Here is a 19,501-nt window from a genome sequence, read left to right on the forward strand (position 1 = left end):
TGCCACAGCTGGAGTCAACTCACCTAAAACTGATTGTTGCCACTATCTACAGAGTGGTAGTGCCCTAAAACCTCTTTGCATTTGGGTGCAAGCCATTTGCTTATTAAGGAACTCCTGCTGGTCCCTCCTTATGTAGAGATCTCAGAGTCTTGTTAACAGGGCTGGTGACAGACTTCACCAGACCCTGCGCATTGAAGGTTGGGAGGCTGAGCTCTGGGGCCCCGGGAAGGGGCAAGACTGTGAGCAGAAGGAGTGGGGGCTAGAAGCAGCCAGCACTTAGCATCACCCAGACTGCACTGTGCCACCCCGAGTCAGCCCTTGGCCCTGCCTGAACCATGGTGTGTAGGGCTCTGGAAGCGATTTAAAGGACTCAGGCCTCTGGCTGCCACCACTTCGATGATAGCAGCAGCCAGCACCCCAGGCCCTTTGAAATCACCTAGCCCTGGGACAACTGCCCCTTCCCCTCCCCTGTTTGTGGCCCTGTGTGTTAATTCATTAAACTGTGAGCCCTTTCAGGAGTGAGCAAATATTGGTTTTATGACTGTGCAGTGGCAATTCACTTGCCCTCTTGTCTTCCTTCGGTGCTCTGTGCTCTGCTGGCTGTCCTAGCATGCTTGTGAGGCCTGTAGCAGAAAAGGCTGAGGAATTTCCTTTCCTCCGCAGAAATGGGCTGCAGTGCTGCTAGCTGAGACTAGACCTGACAGAACCCAGGTTCCACAGAGAAGACTGCTGGTGAGAGCGAGAGGCACTTAGAGGCTTCTTGGCAGCTGCAGTTTTCTACGTGCTCCTCTCTGCTTCCCTTGGGGTATGCTGGGAACTCCATGCAAGCCTGGAAACCAGCAGCAGGCTGTCTGGATCACTTGCCTGTGGTGGGGAGGGCATATGAGTCACTGGGTTCAGGGAGGGCAGTGTGGTTGGGTGTATTTATTGGGGTGGGCCCTTGGGTTGGACTCTGAGGGAGTGGGATAGTGGGTGTCTAGCCTCCTGACTGGGCTCAGGGCGGGGAAGCAAAGAAGCAGGAACTGGCTTATAAGGGTTTCTTTAACTCCACTCCAGGGGGAAATTGTGTCTGCATTGTTACAGCCATGCTTGCTGCCAGGTGTTTTGAAATGAATTATCAAAGTATTGAAGCTGGTATGATTATGTATTGCTTATTTTGACACAAAATTTGCATAAGTTTACAAATACTGTGCCCAGAATTAATTCTGTGGTGCAGACTGCCCTGGGTGTAACAGAGGGGTAAGGAGCCCCTGGTCTCTCTGCACCTGAGCCAGCCTGGAGTGCTCAGTATCTCCACTGTTACACAATCCTAGTCTGCTCCAGTGCGCTCATGTTTTTCATCTATGTACAGAATAATTTTATGTGTACTGAGGCATGTGTGACTGTGCACCACCAGTAGACACGGGCTGCGGCTGCTGTTACTCTCTCCTAGGTAGCTGCCAAGCACACACTGATAGAGAATGCAAATCTACTCCCCTTCGCAAGGCCCTTTTATTATCAATGCCAGTAAGGAAGTAAGATTGTCTCTAGCCTCTGTCCTTCTCCACTAGAGTTGCTAATGTGAATGTTCTTGTGGGGGGTATTTTCTGTGTGCTTTCATTTCAGTGCCAGAAGTTTTCCTTGGGTTAGGATATCTTCCTCTCATGCCAGAGCAACTGGCTACCTCCTGCTCTAACACTCATCTTTTAGTAATGCTACCGTTTCCACCCGCTTGTTAAGGCTCATGGAGAAGACAGCTCTGATCCCAACATTGGCCTATCACCACCTGTGTGGAAGTATTTAAATCAAGCAATTTAACTCGCCAATTTTAATTGGGATTTAAAACAGCAAGCAGGACCCTTGATTTAAATATTCAGGTTCAATATTCTGCAACTGTACTTTTTATTTTCATTAAGATTCTCACTATGTATTAAGTACTAAAATGTTGATTTGCAACTAAAGATAGCTATCACACTTAGTAGAAAGTCTGTCTCCACACATTAAGGCTGCACTACAGGGTCTACACCAGAGGGTTTTGACAAAAATTGTGGAGCAGCCAGATTCCCAAGGCTTTCTGTCAACAGTAAATCGACAGAATGCAGCACTGAGGGGTCATAGGAAATGGCAGACAGGCTACCCAGGGCCCTCGAGGGAGCAGCCTGAGGGACCCACCCTGGGACACCAAGCGCCAGGCCCCAGGCTGAACCGGGCTCAAGGTCCAGGCCCTGTTGGACCTGTAGTGCGAGGAGGAGACCCCCCTCAACCCCAAGGCTAAGTAGCACACTGTCCCTGTCTATACCCGGATGACCACCACCCTCACAGAATAGGGCCACCCCACCCCATGGAGCAGGTACAGGCAAAAAAGTTAAGGAGCTCTGGCAGGGCTACTCCCGAGCCCACGATGTCAGGTGACACTCTGGGTCAAGACCAGCCACCTGCCCCTACTACAAGGAGCTGCACCATACCCTGGGGAGGGGGGGAACAACATATTACCTCTGCCGAGCCCCATCCACACAGTACTGTAGGCTCCTGCTTTGCAGCTGGAGCCCCTAGGGGAGGAGGAGCAGCACTCTGAGACCCACCCCCCCACCAGAGCTAAATGAGTTGCGAGGCCAACAGCAGCACCCTCATGATCATCCTGGAGTTGGTCCCTGCCAGCCAGGCCACCTCCAGGGCGTTCTCAGAGCTAGGCAAAGGTCCCTGCAGTAAGTAGCCCATGCGTCGAACACCCCAGGGTGTGGGGTGGGCACTGATGGGATTGTGCTGCTAGTGTTGCTTGGCTGGCTTGGGCAAGGTAGTGTTTGCCTCCTGGACCCAGGAGGCTGGCCCAGGGGTGGGGAGGCGTGGGGGCTGCCCCTATCTGCCATGGCTGGAATTGGACTAGCCCTGAGGGCAAGGTTCTGACCCCAGACACACTGAGGAGTGCAGCTCCTGGCACACGGACGTGCCCAAAGGCAAGAGGCAGCACCCACTCCCTGGACACTATGGTGCACCGCAGAGGTGTGTGGGGCCCCCAGGGTGGGCAGGGCTGCTCCCAGCTCAACCACCACCCATGTGGGGGCCCATCTGTGGCTGAACAGCCCCCTGGGACACTAATCTGTCAAGCAGTGAAGGGAGGGCGCTGTGGGCAGCATGGTCCCTGAGGCACAACAGAGCCCCTGTGCAGCACAGCCCACATATGCTCTTTTCAGCTCCCAGTAGCGCTCTCAGTTTGGAATTGACCGAAAATAAGAGTCTATTCTATCTGCAAACACTACCCCAGGCAGTGCACAGGGTGTGCACATGGGCCCAAATTCCACCCCCCCCCCCCAGTGTGTGTCCCCCCCCCCCCCCACACCTTCAGCACCTAACTCAGCTGCTTCTGAGGAATGCAGAGCCTCTCCTGGATCAGTGCATCATGAGACCATTGTGAGTTTCCTAGCAGACACTTCTCCTAGGTCATGTGGCTGTGGGGGGGTGGGGTAGGGAGAGGAGACTGCCCAGGAAGCACTGGAAGTTGTGGGGAAAGGAAGGGAAAGGGCGGGGATGGGGCATGTCAGGTGCAGGGGAGGTACCAGGACAGGGGCACATGACTGGTGCCCCCCTCCACCAATCCCCACACTGGTCGCCTCTGGAGATCACTGCTGTCAAAAGCTGGTTTAGCACCTCAGCAAACTCTGGTTCCAAAACCACAACCTTTTTTTAAAAAAGATAAATAACTCCCTGATTTTTATGCATTCTGATCTTTACTAAGGTGCCAGTTTGACTAGTTTCAAGTCTGGGAACACATACTATTGTCAAGAGCTGGCTCATGTCCGTGTACCATTGCCCTCTAGTGGTGGAATTACTATTTCTTTATGTGCTCTAGGGCCTTGTCCTTTCAAACACAAGTGGAACTTCTTCTTTGTCTTATATGGGACGTACTGATGTTCACAAGGATGACAGCCCTACCCCTGTTCTTTCTATGCAATTCCAGTGGGGTGTGTCATACCACATAGCAAGTCACGGAGGACAAAGTGCTTCATATGCAATATTAAGCTGTGTATGTATTAAAACAAATCCGTAAGTGCTAGTGGAATTAAAAACTTATGAGAATTGGATGTTGTGAAGGACCAAAGGTCAGAAATGATCTGATGCACCACTTGAGCTTTTGGTATTGCTAAGATATGACCACAGCCGTGTTCTAATTTTTTCCATCCATGGCTAGAATACATTTTGTTATGTGCGCCACGGCATGTGTGGACATGCACCACCAACAGAAAGTCTCACTCCCAAGCCTCACATCGCCTCTCACTCTTGGGCTGTAAATCTCTCTTAAGGACATCCAACCCTTGGCATTTCTACAACTTCATTCTATGAATTTTGATTTAACAAATTTTATCACCCCCTTTAAAACCTTTTATTTACATACTGATACACCAGTACGCAATTTTTCACCACGTACAGAAATTAAGTTAAGAACTGTGAAGCTTTATACATGTATTCATCCTTGTCACAAAAAGAAATGCCTTACTCAACAAATTTTAGCTTTCTTGGAAACAGAAAATTGAACACCATAGAAAAGCCAAATACTAGTGGTAGTTCATCATTCAGGGTGTGTCTACACTAGCCAGCTACTTCAAAATAGCTGGCACAATGCTGAAATAGCATGCGTTGCATCTACACATGCCATGTGCTATTTCAACGTTGAAATCGACGTTAGGCAGCGAGACGTCGAAATCGCTATTCCTATCCGAAGATGGGACTAGCACCCTACTTCAACGTTCAGCATCAAAATAGGGTGTGTGTAGATGATCCGTGTCCCACTACATCAAAATAGCGCGGTCCTCCATGGTGGCCATCAGCTGAGGAATTGAGAGACGCTCTGCCCAGCCCCCATGGGGCTCTGTGGTTGCTGTGTACAGCAGCCCTTTGCACAGGGCTTCTGGCTGCTGCTGCTCCTGCTGCAGCAGCTGGGGGTCCATGCTGTGTGCATGGGGTCTGCAACTGGTTGTCGGCTCTGCAGACCTCGTGCTGTGCAGGCTGAGTGTGTCTGGGAGGGACCCTTTAAGGAAGCAGCTTGCTGTTGCCCCAGAAGGGCTAGTCCAGCCTGTGACCCTGTCCTCAGGCTTTGCTGGCCCCTTATTTTGACGGGGAGAGCTTGTGTGTGGACACTCTGCATTTCCTTCCAGGGCGGCTCCTTTCGATGTTCCCTGTCGCTACTTCGACGTTGAATGTTGATGGCACCAGCCCCAGAGGATGTGTAGACAATAGGTGTCAAAGTAGCCTATTTCGATGTCCTTACTTTGAAATAGGCTACTTCGACATAGTTTGCTAGTGTAGATGTAGAGTTTGATAATAGTATCTTTCCTTTTCAAAATAGGACATTACCCCATAAAACTCAGAGGCAGTTAGAAAATGGTGCATTTTTCTGTGATGAAATGGCTAAGTGGTTCACTACTTATGCCTGACTAACAAGCAATGCATCATCCTGTCTTCATTCTGGCTGCGAGATTCAGACATTTAAACAAGAGGCTTTCTTCTAAAATGCTGTATGTGGTGCTAAGCCTACTATCCGTGCCACAGAATTAACGACATGGATGCTGTCAGAAAAACGCTATTTGCTTTTAACAAACCTTTTAGCACAATTTTATCTGTGGCTGACGGTACTTGGTTCATGCCTAAAAAGTATCTATTTCAATTTTAATTTCAGACTGCTCATAAATAATGGTAGTTTGAGTCTTTCAGTATCTGTATAAGAGTAACAGAGAGGGAGCCGTGCTAGTCTATATACTATCAAAACAAAAAGCAGTCCAGTAGCACTTTAAGGACTAACAAAATAATTTATTAGGTGATGGGCTTTCGTCAGACAGACCCACTTCTTCAGATCGGAAAGCTCATCACCTAATAAATTATTTTGTTCGTCCTTAAAGTGCTACTGGACTGCTTCTTTGTCTGTGTAAGACTGTGAGTTATTTGGGGTCAGGAGTCTTTAGGATGTGTCCATGCAACACATGTCACAATGGGGGCCTAATCCCTTGACTGGAGCTTCCAACAACATAAGACTTTGAGCAGTGCAAAGTGTCAGAAGTTCTTCCACCATTGGCCTCGCACTAGTTCAGCTCCCCTGACATTGGTATAAACAGGGTGCACCACCCAAAATCAGGACTGTCCAGTCTGGCACCTGGACCCTGAATGTCCCTGGACCCTAGAGTCAAGTGGCAGAGTGGCCAGTGGCTGGCTGACTGCCAGGCTGGGAGCCCAATGACAGAGTATCCGTGGCCCTGCAGTAACAGGAACCCCATGGGGCTGGTGTCAGGCAGCCCAGCTGGGGACCAAGCCAGAATCCATGGGGCCAGCAGCCCAGCTGAGCTGGTAGTAGGGGCCCAGCTAGAATGGAAGCAGAGACAGTGGTGGGAAGGCTGGTTGGGGGGAAGCATGGGTCAGTGGCAGGAGACCTCTCCTGGTCTAGCACATTCCCTTCTTTTGAACTGATCGTGTCCCAAGGGTGCCAAACCAGGGAGTGCCAACCTATATAATGGCCCTGTTCATCTTTATAGACATTTGTTTATTGCAGCTGTGAGGTCACAGATGGGGACTGTAGCCACTGGATGATTTAAAATGAGCCAATTTTCCTGGCTTTCCAGCACCAACATATCAAGGGTCACAGCTGAGAAGGCACCGGGGGTTTGACCTTCTACCCATAAATGGACAATCATGGCTCAGGTATTTGAAGATATTAGCAAGTAGTTCTAGAGACTGACTAGAGATCTAATATCTGTAAAATGACTTTAGGTTACAATGGATCTACATTTCTCAATATTGGAAACAAACAATCTGATTTCTAACCAGCTCCTACTTTGGATAGTTACACTTTAAGTGGCATGGGGAAAGAAAAGAGAGTTCCTCCTTTTCCCAAAGAATGGCATGTCTCTTTCCCTGGAGAGCCACAACGCTAAAGACATGCAATGATTTTAACAATCAATTGGCCAAAAAACCCAAAATTCTTTGATTACTACACGCTGAAGATTTGGAGTCTGTAACCATAAGCAACTTACCTTCAAAAAAGGGAGGAGCCCAGACAAAGGAAGTCGAGCCTCATGTACTAACTCATTTTTTCACAGAATTTCCTATTTTGCAATATTATTTTGTAACCAGGAAGTAGAACATCTTCTCCTCTCTGGATTTTGCCTGTTGGCTCTGTAAGGCAGGACTGTATCATAAGTAAGGCTGTGAGTTTGTCACAGAAGTCACTGATAACCATGACTTGCCACGACCTTCATGACTTCTGAGGTAGCCAGTATAGTTGAGCAGCTCAGGGAGCCCCTGGGTCAGCTGCACCATCCATCGCTGGGGTAGTCTGGGGTCACCACACCCCTCAACCCCCACCCCTAGCAATACTAGACATTTGGGTGTGGGTGGGGGCTAAGGGCTGGGGCTGCGGTTGGGAAATGGGAGGGGAGGTGAGCTGAGCTCTATGGGGTACTTACCTTGGGGGGTTCCCCAGAAGCAGTGATACATTGCTGCCTCAGCTCCTAAGCAGAGTCATGGCCAGGTGGCTCTGTGTACTGCCTCCATCCACAGGCACCACCTGCAGCTCCTACTGGCTTTGGTTCCCAGCCAATGGGAGCTGCCAAGCCAGTGCTTGGGGCAAAAGTGGCATGCAAAGTTCCATGGCTGCACCTCTGCGTAGGAGTCCAGAGACATGTTGCGGCTTCCAGGGAGCCATGCAGAGCCAGGTAGGTACCCGTGGGTGTTCAGAGCCACATGCTGCTAGCAGCCCCTCCCCACCCCCCAGCACCTGCAGTGCCCTCAGGCTGCTTCCCCATAAAATTGTGGACAGATCACAGGCTGAATAGTAACACAGAGGTAGCCATGTTAGTCTGTACTCCAACAAAACAAAACAAAACAAAAAACAGCAGAAATGGAGCACTTTAAAGACTAATAAAATGATTTATTCAGTGATGAGCTTTCATGGGACAAGAGCCACTTCTTCAGATCAATCTCATTTCAAATCCAGACTGACATTTATAAGTACAAAGGACCAAAAAGATTGCAATAAAAACTGATAAATCAAATCCGACTGAAGTAGGTGGCAGAGGGAGGGAGGGATATTAAGTGTCCTGCCTGAGAAAATTATGAACATCAAAAGAAGGGAAGCAGTCCTTGTAATATGTTAGGTAATTGATGTCTCTGATCATACCCCATGTTAATGTCAAATTTGAATATGAACTCCAACTCACAAATTTCTTGCTGTAATCTGTTTTTAAATTTTTTCTGCTCTAGGACACAAATTCTCAGGTCTTTAACAGAATGGTCCACTCCACTTAATGTTCACTGTCCAGCCCATGCGCATCGTTTCTTGATGTCTGCTCTGTGTCCACTTATTCTCTGGCAAAGGTTTTGCCCAGTTTGTCCAATGTATGTAGTGGCAGGGCATTGCTGGCACATAATGGCATATATAATGTTGCTAGAAGTGCATGAGAATGTGCCTTTGATCTTGTAACTAACAAGGTTAGGTCCAGTGATGGTATCCCCAGAATAAACATGTGGACAAAGTTGGCAGTGCGATTTGTTGCAAGGAAAAGGTCCAGGACTAGTATTACATCACAGGTGTAGCCTGTGATGCTCGTGAGACTCTTTCTTAAGTTGGGATGTTGTCTATAAGAAAGGACAGGCCTGTCACTGAGAGCCTTCTGGAGTGTAGCGTCATGATCCAGAATAGGTTGTAGGTTTTTAATGATGCATTGCAGGGGTCTGAGTTGGGAGATTATAGATGATGACAAGTGGTGTTCTGTTATCTCTGTTATTGATCTTCTGGGGCCTATCTTGAAGTAGCTGACAGGGCCAGATGAATACCCAAAAACCAAATCTGTTTGTTTTTGTTTTGTTTTTTTAAACTTCTCCTGGTGGGTTATTACATTTTATAAATGCTTGGTAGAGATCTTGAAGTTTTCAGTCTCTGTCAATAAGATCAGAGCAGATGCGATTGTATCTAAGGGCTTGACTATAAACAATGGATCATGTGGTGCGTGCTGGATGGAAGCTGGAGGCACGTAGGTAAGCATAGCAGTCAGTGGATTTCTGGTAGAGAGTGGTGTCGATGTGATCCTCAGCAATTTGTACCTGAAAAATCAGCTCTATAGGAGCTGGATGGTATTTAAGAGATCACACAAAACTATATTGGAAATTTGGGGATTATTTTACGGAAAATTGGTTAAGAAAAGAAACCTCCCTACTGGAGATGCTTCTTAGTGCTGGCCTAACTGTATAGGTTAGCACAAGAGAAACCACTGGAGTCAAACAAATTTGCCTTCTGATTACACTGTAACGAGAAAAAACTGAAATACGACACAAGAAAAATACGCACCACAAAGTGGCTGTCTTACTCTCTTGATCCACACCACACCACATACAACTCCTGTTGAAAAGCAAAGGTACAGTATGACAAGAGTCGAAAAGCTGTTTAGAAAAATGTGACAAAGCATTTTTAAAAGGCCATTTTTATTTCCAAGGTTTACTTATTGGCAGCTTTTTGGATGTTAATACAAAACGCCAGTCAACATCTTCAGCAAATAATACATGATACCAAAATTATTAATGCTAAGTTACAATGTATCACAGCCACAAAGTTACCAATAGTTTTAGCATCATTCAGTTCAATAAAACTGATTCCAAACATTTTTGAATGATTTGCCACGTACACATACAACCTCTTTTCCAATTTGCTTTAGCATCAGTGTGTGAAGTCCAATGTGTTACTAGAACATGGCACTAGAGGTGTAATACAACAAATACCATAGTGCTTCCACATTCGAGGTGTTATAGAAAGGAATTGCCTAAGCAAATAATTACACATACACTGGAGTCTGAGACTTGAGAGTACAAAGCAACAAGAAAATTAAATGAATCCATGGTCATGTATCCAAAAGCTACTATAATACAGAATCACGGCCAAACTGGTACCTTGAATTACTTTTCCAAGGCACAATTTCGTAAGTTCATACTGCATGAGTAAGACAAAATGACTCATAACATTTGCTGCCATTTTCACTTAAGCTTAAAAATTCATACAAAAATTGTATGCTTGCTTCTCAAGCAAGACCTGTAACTACAAGCTCTCATTACTCAAACACACTGGACTGCTATCTAAAACTGTGCTCTGCCTTTGAACCCTTATACATAATCAATGCAAGCACATTATTTTGGTCAGATCTGATCTGATTATAATTCCGTCAGTAAGTATTCTCTCATTAGGAAATTGTTGTTCACAGAGCTCAAGGAAAAAAGGCTTTTCACCCATAATTGCAAACAAAGAAGCACAGTCCTTACCCACTATGTTCAGGCTGAGAAAAGGAGGTAATGATATTGCATGGACCGTGCTTATTAGCATACTTTCACTAATTACTTTAAGTTACACATTCAGAGGACAGTAACGCAATAAAACTATGTTTGGTCTATGTAATGTTCGGCTGAAGTGCTAGCACCAAAAGGAGTGACTGAGCCATATCTTTTTCCAAACTGGAAATGTTGATCTATATATATATTTTAATTCCAAGTTCATGAAAGTGCCTGTGATGAGAGATATAACACTATTTTAAACATACAATTGAGACCTGCATCAGGATGCTCAGGGCACACGCTATATACACACCCTAAGCATGCATTCAGCTGGCAGCCTGGAAGAATGCCAGTACTGCATAGCCCAAGACTTAAAGTTCATCTTTAAAAAAAAAGGACCAAAGGTGTGCTGCAAAAAAGATCCTGCATTCTTCAGTATCATCAGGGGAGGCTGTTCTAGTCTTCATTGAAAAGTAACATAGCAGTCCACGCTGCAGAATTTATTGAGTGCCTTGTGCAAACTTTTGTCTCCTAACCAACTCCAGAGACTGCAAAAAAGATTAAACCACATTATTTTCTGCTATGTTTCCCTGCAGATGGAGCGGCCGGCCTGCCATGCTTTAAAATCAGGAACCTGACTAAGAAGTGAGTCAGGATAGGTAAATGTGGCAGGAATTGCCTTTACTGAGAGAAATCTCAGCAAAACCCTCTGGAGCCCACTGGAGCGGATATTGGGCCAGCTCTTAATTGAAATTGCAGCAAGTCAAATAGCTAATACTTTTTCCCTCTCCCGGTAAGGGGGCTGCCACATTGTTCACAAGCGTATTCTGTCTTGCTTCACTGATCAGCCGGCAAGCTAAGTCCAGAAAGAGTTTTTCCACATTATCCGATTCTTTAGCAGAAGTTTCTAGATAGTACATGTTTTGGGCCTCTGAAAATTCTTCGGCTCTTTGTTTGGAGACTTCTCTTTTCTCGACTAAATCAATCTTATTACCTGCATCAATACAATATTTTAAGAAAAGGAATTAATTTGACTTGTAAGACAAAACCATCAGAAATTGATCTGGAAGAAAAGATGCACTGCTCACTGTGTATTTTGTGTTAGGTTCTTTATTTTAAACAAAATCTTTGTCTTATACTAACTAACTAACTTCAACTTTGTCTAATACTAATACTAACAGCTCACTCTCTTGTCCCACCCGCCCCCAGAAAGAGGATTCTCCAATAGACAACCAAGCCCTTTTAATATTCAGTTGCTTAATGGAATTTTCCCCAGAAACAAGCAAGCCAGTTACCATTAATTTAATGCTAATTCATGTGTATCAACTAGCATTAAAGGATTTCCCTTGTGATGTCTATTGAACAATCACTGGTTCTTGCTTCAAAGAGCACTTAAACTGGTAGTTATTGCACATGGGAGTGCCAAATACTATATTTTTTCATGTAATGATGAGCTTTAAAATGAGCACTGCTCTCCAGTTTTAATTACATATTTTTGTTCAAAATATGGTGACTGAATGAATAGTTGCTGAAAAGGTGAGGTGAGAAACTCCTACCCATTCCATCCCCCATGGAGATTTCATTTTTAGGTTATGGCACAGCAGATTAACGTATATGTAGGGAAAAGCCATCTCAGGATTAATTGTGGCTGGCTTGGGAAGAGGCAGATGTTGATGAAGGATCTACTGTTTCATTGGTGATCCCTTTCCACTAACATCATTTTCATCCAACAACCTCTCTTTTGCAGTGTAATGGCTCACAGACTTACTTTGTATGAAGTATACTTTCATAGAAGGATTAATAAGCCATATAAGCATCTAACCAAATTACACGTTATAAGCACATCAATAGAAGTTGCTGTAGATGATCATAAGCAACCTACTGCTTCTAGTGATGTATTATGTTAATTAATTAATTTTTATAAGCTATTTAAAAATATTCTGTACCTTTAATCTACAGTGCGACTAGCTTCTTGTCACAGAACTTCCCTGCCTTTTTTACATTGTATTGTTATCATGCATTAGGGCTCCTAGAGTCTGGGATAAGTGTCTTTATAATTAATTTAAAATCCAAATAAAAACTAAATACACCAGAAAGAGAAAGAGAGAGATATTTCTGTTGACTGTTCAACCAAACAGCTAACTAACCCTTCCTCCAAATTCCAGGGCCATCATTCTGTGTATACGTTTGTAGCTGGTCCCTGAAGAGTGACGTTTCAGCTACTGGATTCCAAAAACAAAGTACAGCAATGCTGAACATTCGTGCACCTGAGCACTGAGTCCATCTCTATGCTTTCTACTGATAGCCAAGTTGTCTGGCAACTGGCTCGCCTTCATCGCAAGCTAAGACGTGCTATTCAACACCCTACCATTTTATTCCTTTTTAAATGCTCTAAAATATCATTTGGAACACTAATTTAGTACCAGTGAAAGGTGGAGGCTCATGGCTCTGGGGACTGAAGCCTTCTTTTACTCACAAGACAAGAACAATACAGACAGCAGCACATCATCTGCACTGCCCAGCCACCGAAGACACTCCAGGCTCCATACATCCACTGGGTCTGCAACCTCTCTTCTGAGAATGCCAATGAGAAGGGTAGTTTTTGTGATGCAGACACCTGCCACTTTAACAGGACTGAGGCTATCACACAGCCATGAGAGGGTCAGAACTTCCAAACCCACCAACCTGATCTAGATTTGAACTGGAAAGCTAGAGGTGTAAAGCTCCAGTTACTCTTTCTAAACTGCACAGTCAAAGCCAAGGGGCTAAATAACAAATGCATACATCACTCAGGGGAAGGGAAAATGAAGCAATTGTTAAATGGTTCCTGGTTGCTTTAGGTGTTCTACCTAAATACACCCCTCCTTACTGAATAACCTTAGATGGCCCACACTTTGAGAAACAGCAGCTTCTATTCTGAATCGTATTATTAGTGTAATGGCTTTCTGTACTAGACAGAGGTCAGTAACCCCAGCAGGGGTGCCGAGAGTGGGCCATGAGCCAATTTTCATCAGCTCAGCCCTGCCTCTCTTGCCCTATGCACTGGGGAGCTTGCTACCTGTGGATTAACGAAAGATCAGCTAATGTTACCAACCACCACCTAAACGGTAAAGCTCTGCACCTTGATTTATTAATGAAGCTGTTGTAAACTAGGTCTAGTGACTTTAAAAAGTATCAAGCAGTGTCCAGTCCAGAATATTAGAAGGAGATCTTGGCACCATGAGATGAAATAAATGAAGTATTTTCCACTGCCTCCATCTGCCAATGACCCTCATCAAACTCCAGATAGACGTGGCTGATTCTTCCCTCCTGGAGAAATGAGCTCTTATAAGCGCAGTCCTCACTTACCCACTAGCACAGTTATGACTTTATTGCTGGCATATTGTTCTATTTCTCTCAGCCATTCGGGAAGGCATCGGAAAGATTCTTCACAGGTTATGTCATAGGTCAATATTAATGCATTGGCACTGCGATAATAACTCTGCGTAATGGAGCGGAATCTCTCTTGACCTGCTGTGTCCCAGATCTGCAGCTTTTGGCACATGAGGAGGGGGAAAAAGGAGGATAACAGATTTTTTAAAAAGCATTAAACCATACTTTACTTAGCACCTGGGCAGCACCTAAGTGCTTTCAGGGACAACCCAACGATAGGAAATTTGGTAGCTTTTAATCCTTTTGGGTCCCTCTTTCCCTCTCCACTCCCCACCTCCCATTTTTCTTTCTATTCAAGCGTTTACATATTTAAATTCAAGGCACTAAGTTGGCTGGCTTTCCAGCTGATTTCCCTTGGAAGCAGCAGGTCTGGAAACTTTTGTGTGGCCATGAGTCTTTCAGTCAGCAGTGGAAGAAGTAAACCGAGCTGGCTTGGAATTCTAATGCTGGCATTACAGGGAGAAAAGAAGAGCCCTCTGCACTGAGGACAGTAACAAGAGCTGAAGAAACAGACAAAAACATTTCCCCCAGCTGCAAACAAAGTTATCCATTTTCTCATGAAGAGTGTGAGAAGAAAGAATAAATGGCTCGGAAGTGGGTATGCACTTTTATCCAAGCGCCTCAAGGTTCTTGCTCTGCACAGACCTCTCTGTCTCTGTTCCCAGTTTGGAAGTGGAAGGGAGACTATATACCTACTTACCTACATCAAAGCGTTTGTGAAAGCTATTTGCGATCTTGAAAGACAACAGAGAGTAGAAGTACAAAGTAACATTGTTCATACCACAGTCTCAGGGGTGGGCAAGGAGAGAGGGCTTTTAAAATAACATTGGCCCTGATCCTGTGGGGAGCTCTGTGGCAGAGCATGGGTCTGCCTACAGAGACTGTAGCAGAAATGGGCCCTACAAGCATACTTCCTGGTCAACTGTATTTCAGAATAGTTGCAAGATAACAAGTCACCTCAATCCACATTTAATTGGAACATGACCAAAAAGGACAGGCTGCAGCCATGTTTACACTGGGGAAATTAACTGAAAATTTCAAAATGGTTCTGACCTGTGGTTCAGCTAATCTGGTATTAAACTGGGGGAAAGATTTGTAAGCACGGCTCAGATGACACAGAGGTAAGTATATCTCCTGAAATGCCAAGCTAATCAAAACAGTACCAATTATCACAGCCTACAGCTCAAGCCGTGTTAAAACCTGGCAGAAAGTTTGGATGAGTTATTCATCCGCTTTATGTAAAGCTTTTAAGATTCTGAATTTTCAAGTGAAGCTCTAGAGCAAGATGTCATTGGCAAGGAGGAGTTCGAAAAACCAACAAGCAGATGTGCAAAGGCAGGGATAGCCCTGCATATCCAAAGTAATGGAGAGGATAGCTGAATGGGCTCTTCCTTTTCCCCCTCCTGGGCCTGGTCACCAGGTGTAGGGGTGTGTGTGAAGGGCTAATCAGGACAGACCTGTGCACTGCCACCAGGGAAAGGACGCAGGAAGCTGCATCCTAAATCTTCCTACAGGAGGAGCGGAGTGCTGGCCCTGTCCACCCCCTCGCTGCTCCCTACCTAGTGAGCACTGAGCTGCAGACTCCTGGCCCCTGCTGACCCTCACCCCCTAGTCCCTGCTTTCCTGCTCCCTGCCTCTTCCCTGCACAACCCGAACCCCTCTTTGTTCATCTGTGCTCTTTCCCCACTCCCCTCCAGATGTGTCATGCAGATTCAAGTAAAATCCTGATCAGAAGAGGAGCTGAGTCTGGCAAATGTGGGGCAGTCTTATCTGGATGCAGGTTCACATTTTTGTACCTGTGCAGGGCTCTAAAGCTAGATGCAGCCAGAACCACAAAGAATTCCCCAGTGTTTAGCAGACACTTAGGAAGGTTTTGTTAGCAAAAGCACATTATTACTGAAAGACAGCAGGTTGTAGGCCCTACAGAACTCACAATTATCAGGTATTCCATTAAGAAGAGAGCTAAGCCAACTGGAAGTTCTGTCTGCAATAGAAACAAGGAGGAGCTCCTGCCACTTTTCATGAAAGCAACGCCAGAGTGCTTTGCTAACGGCCAGATTTCCCTTCTGACACTCATGCGCAGGATGCTGCATGTTGCTTGCTTCCACAGAGGGCTGTTTTCTGCCATATATATTGAGATTACAGAATTCCCTTTGGATGGAAGTGGCCATCTACATCTGCCCTTGAAGCACATTTGCCCACCAACTGCAACGCATTTCTTGACTAAATTCTAATAAGTAGATCTACAGACAACAGACTGTCTTAAAATTTCTCTGAGTCATTGGTCTTGTGCCTAAATACAGCTGCCTCGTGAAACAAATATGTGGAATTTTTGGAGTTTGTTAGCCTGATGAACTTTTGGTCATCTACAATAAAAGCCAACTTTGTGTAACCATTGTCAGTGATTCATAATGAAGGAATATCTCAAATTTCAATGTTTTAACTACTGCTGTCAAGTGACTAAAAAAAAAGTAATTGCTCTGTCAAACAGTAGTAGAATGCCAATTATTTAAATATTTTGGATGTTTTCTACATTTTCAAATATATTGATTTCAATTGTAATGCAGAACTCTAAGTACGGAGCATTCATTTTATATTTATTTTTTATTACAAATATTTGCACTGTAAAAAAACAAAGGAAATAGTATCTTTTTCAGTTCGCCTAGTACAGTGGTCTGCAACCTGCGGCTCCAAAGCCGCATGCAGCTTCCGAAGGAGCCACTTGCGACTCTGGGTGCTGCTGGCCCCCCCACCTCCTCTTGCAGCTGCCTGCCCTGCTGCGCTGAAATAACAGAACTCGATTTAATTGGCTTAACAGCCAGCAGGAGGGATCCGGCCACTAAACCAATTATATTGAGTTCCATGATTTCAGTGCAGCAGGGCAGGGAGCCACCCACACCGCATGTGGGAAGTGTGCAGGAGAGCAGGGGGAGGGGCAGCTCAGTCTGCCTCTGCTGGAGCTGCACAGCCCCGCCAAGAAGGAGGAAGAGGCAGCAGGAGAAGGCCTCCTCGGAGCCGAGAGCAGCTTCCCTCCCTGCAGGGACAGCACCTCTTCCTGGGCAGCGTGGCGCCCCCCCAGCTCCTCCTCCCTCTGCAGCTGCCCCCCTCTCCATTTCCACTGACAACCATCGGCGCCTGGAGCCACGTCCTGCGATGCAGGCTCAGCTACCTCAGGAGCTGTCCCAGCTCCCTGCCCGGCCCCAGGACCTGGTGAGTCCAGTGCCAGCACCACTGAGCAGGGAATGGCTGGGAAGGCTGCAGGCACTTTCTGGCCTGAGAAATTGGGAGTGGGGGCAGGGCGGAAAGACCCAGAGTGCGTGCAGGGGGAGAGCAGTGGGTGGGCAAGTAAGATCCAGGTTCAGTGGGCAAGTTGGAGGAGCTCATCGGCTGAGGGGGTTTAACCCTGGAGATGGGGGCGGGATTTGTGGGCCAAGGAGGGTAGAGCCTGGGAATGGGGTGGCATAGAGGGTTGATGCAAACATTGCTCCGTCCTGCTAAAGAGCCTATCCCATAGTCCTTGTCCTCGTTTGCTCTCCAGTCCAGGGGTGAAAGTAACTTAAACTTTCTGACAGGTACAAATCATTGTGTGCGCGCTGGTCTTAAACCAGGGGTTACAAAAAGTACGGTTCGACACGATTTACTAAGGACTGTCTCGGATTCACGTGCATTGTGGCTCTTGAAGGATTGGTTTTGTAACCGAATTTGAAAAAATGTCTCTTCTCGCTGTTTTGGTTGCACACTCCTGGCCTAGTGCACAGTACCGTAGTGCAATCTCTTTATCGTGATAAAGAACTGTGTACAAACGGGGTGAAAGTAAAATTAATTTCTTCCTGGTACAGGGTGAAGCGGGGCACACAAGCTAAGGGAAGGGCATATCACAGCTCCATGTGACTCCACCCCACCCCCAGCTTGTGCCCCACATTCTTTCCCACCCTTCATTACATGGGAAGTAGGGGCTAGGGGTGGTACAACAGCTGGAGGAGCTACCAAGTTTCTGTTTCTTTTGTCACTCTGCCAGTGAGGGCAAATGGAAGCCCCAGCCCTGCCCTTCCACAGAGTTGTCTCCTCTCCATAGAGTAGCAGTCCTGCCAGAGGCCAGGGTTGGAGGGTGGGGTTTGGGAGGCTGTATTGGGTGGTTCTGCTCCTTGTCCCACTGGGAGTGGCAGTAGTGCATGAGGAAAGGACCAGAACACCAGGAGCTCCTTCAGCTGTCCTACCATTCCCAGCTTGTCCCCCAGTCCTGTTCTCCTGAAAGGCAACTCCATGGAGGAGCTGGGGCAGTACAGTGTCTTTCTGATATACTATATTGACTAGAAATAGCTGCTATAACATACTGGACCTTGCCGGCTACTGTCTTGCCGGTATGGCATATTGGACCACACCGGCTTACTTTCACTTCTGTCTACAAAAATTAACTGCATACAAAACAAAGCAATGGAAACTTTAGAGCCTACAGTCCACTTAGTCCTACTTCTTGTTCAGCCAATCACGCAGACAAACAAGTTTATTTAAGTTGCAGGAGATAATGTTGCCCTGCTCTTGTTTAGTGTCACATCAATGTGTGAATTGGTGTTTGCATGGCACTTCCTTAGCTTATCATGACAGATATAGTAAACATTCGTGTGCACCTTCATACTTTGACCATCAAACCAGAGGACATGCTGTCATGCTGATGACACTTATTAAAACAATGTGTTAATTAAATTGTGGCTGAACTCCCTGGAACAGAACTGCTTGTCTCCAGCTCTAATTTACCTGCATTCTGCCATACATTTCATATTATAGCAGTCTCAGATGGTGACCCAGAACATGCTATTTGTTTTAAGAACACTTTCACTGCAGATTTTACAAAACACAAAGAGGTTACCATTGTGACATTTCTAAAAAGAGTTACAGCACTCAACTCAAGGTTTAATCATCTGAAGTACCTTCTAAAATCTGAGGGACAAGGTGTGCAGAGCATACTCTCAGAAATCTTGAAAGAGAAACACTGCATTGCAGAAACTACAGAACCTAAACCACAAAAAAATCAACCTTCAGCTCGTGCCACCTGACTCAGATGATAAAAATGAACTTGTTTTGCTCTATACTGCCCTGGATCATTATCTAGCAGAACCTATCATCAGCATGAATACAAGTCCCCTGGAATAATGGTTGAAACATAAAGGGATATAAATGTTGAGCATATCTAGCATGTAAAGAACTTAGAATACTTACTACAGGGCTATGCAAATGCCAGCTCTCACTTCCAGGTGACATTGTAAACAAGAAGTGGGAAGCATTAGCTACAGCCAATATAAATAAATTTGTTTGTCTGAGTAACTGGCTGAAAAAGAAGTAGGACTGAGTGGACTTGTAGGCTCAAAAGTTTTACTGTTTTTGTTTTTGAGTGCAGCTACGTAATAAAAAAAATCTACATTTTTAAGTTGTACTTTCATAATAAAGAGACTGCTACAGTACTTGTATGAGGTGAATTGTGTACTACTACTTTTGTTTATCATTTTACAGTGCAAATGTTTGTAATAAAATAATGATATAAAGTAAGCAATGTCCATTTGTATTTTATATTGTGAGTGAAATCAATGTATTTGAAAAATGTAGAAAAATATTGAAAAACATTTAATAAACTTCAATCAGTATTTTATTTTTAACAATGTGATTAAAATGGCAATTCATAGTGATCAATTATTTAATTTTCAACTTTTTTACTTAATCGCATGAGTTAACTGTTATTAACTGACAGCCTCAATTTTAATTCAAAAGGGCATTTCTTTATTTCAGGTGTTGGTTT

The 19,501-nt window shown here is 45.3% G+C and overlaps 1 protein-coding gene across 3 annotated transcripts in view; it reads right to left on the bottom strand.

Moving 5' to 3' along the window:
* LOC142006876 (ras-related protein Rab-30) overlaps positions 1–19,501 on the bottom strand; it is a 182,062-nt gene that overhangs the window by 93,778 nt on the left and 68,783 nt on the right. Inside the window, exons 4-5 of one of the 3 annotated variants that reach the window (XM_074983421.1) lie at positions 13,627–13,810; positions 9,407–11,272 (exon numbers count right to left, since the gene is read on the bottom strand). The exons of the other annotated variants lie outside the window; for them this stretch is intronic. Coding sequence (XP_074839522.1) covers positions 11,022–11,272; positions 13,627–13,810 — 435 coding nt within the window. The 3' untranslated portion in view covers positions 9,407–11,021. Of the gene's footprint in view, positions 1–9,406; positions 11,273–13,626; positions 13,811–19,501 lie in introns of those variants that run through there. 3 annotated transcript variants of the gene reach the window in all.

Source organism: Carettochelys insculpta, chromosome 1 (assembly GCF_033958435.1).
Source record: "Carettochelys insculpta isolate YL-2023 chromosome 1, ASM3395843v1, whole genome shotgun sequence".
NCBI lineage: Eukaryota > Metazoa > Chordata > Testudines > Carettochelyidae > Carettochelys > Carettochelys insculpta.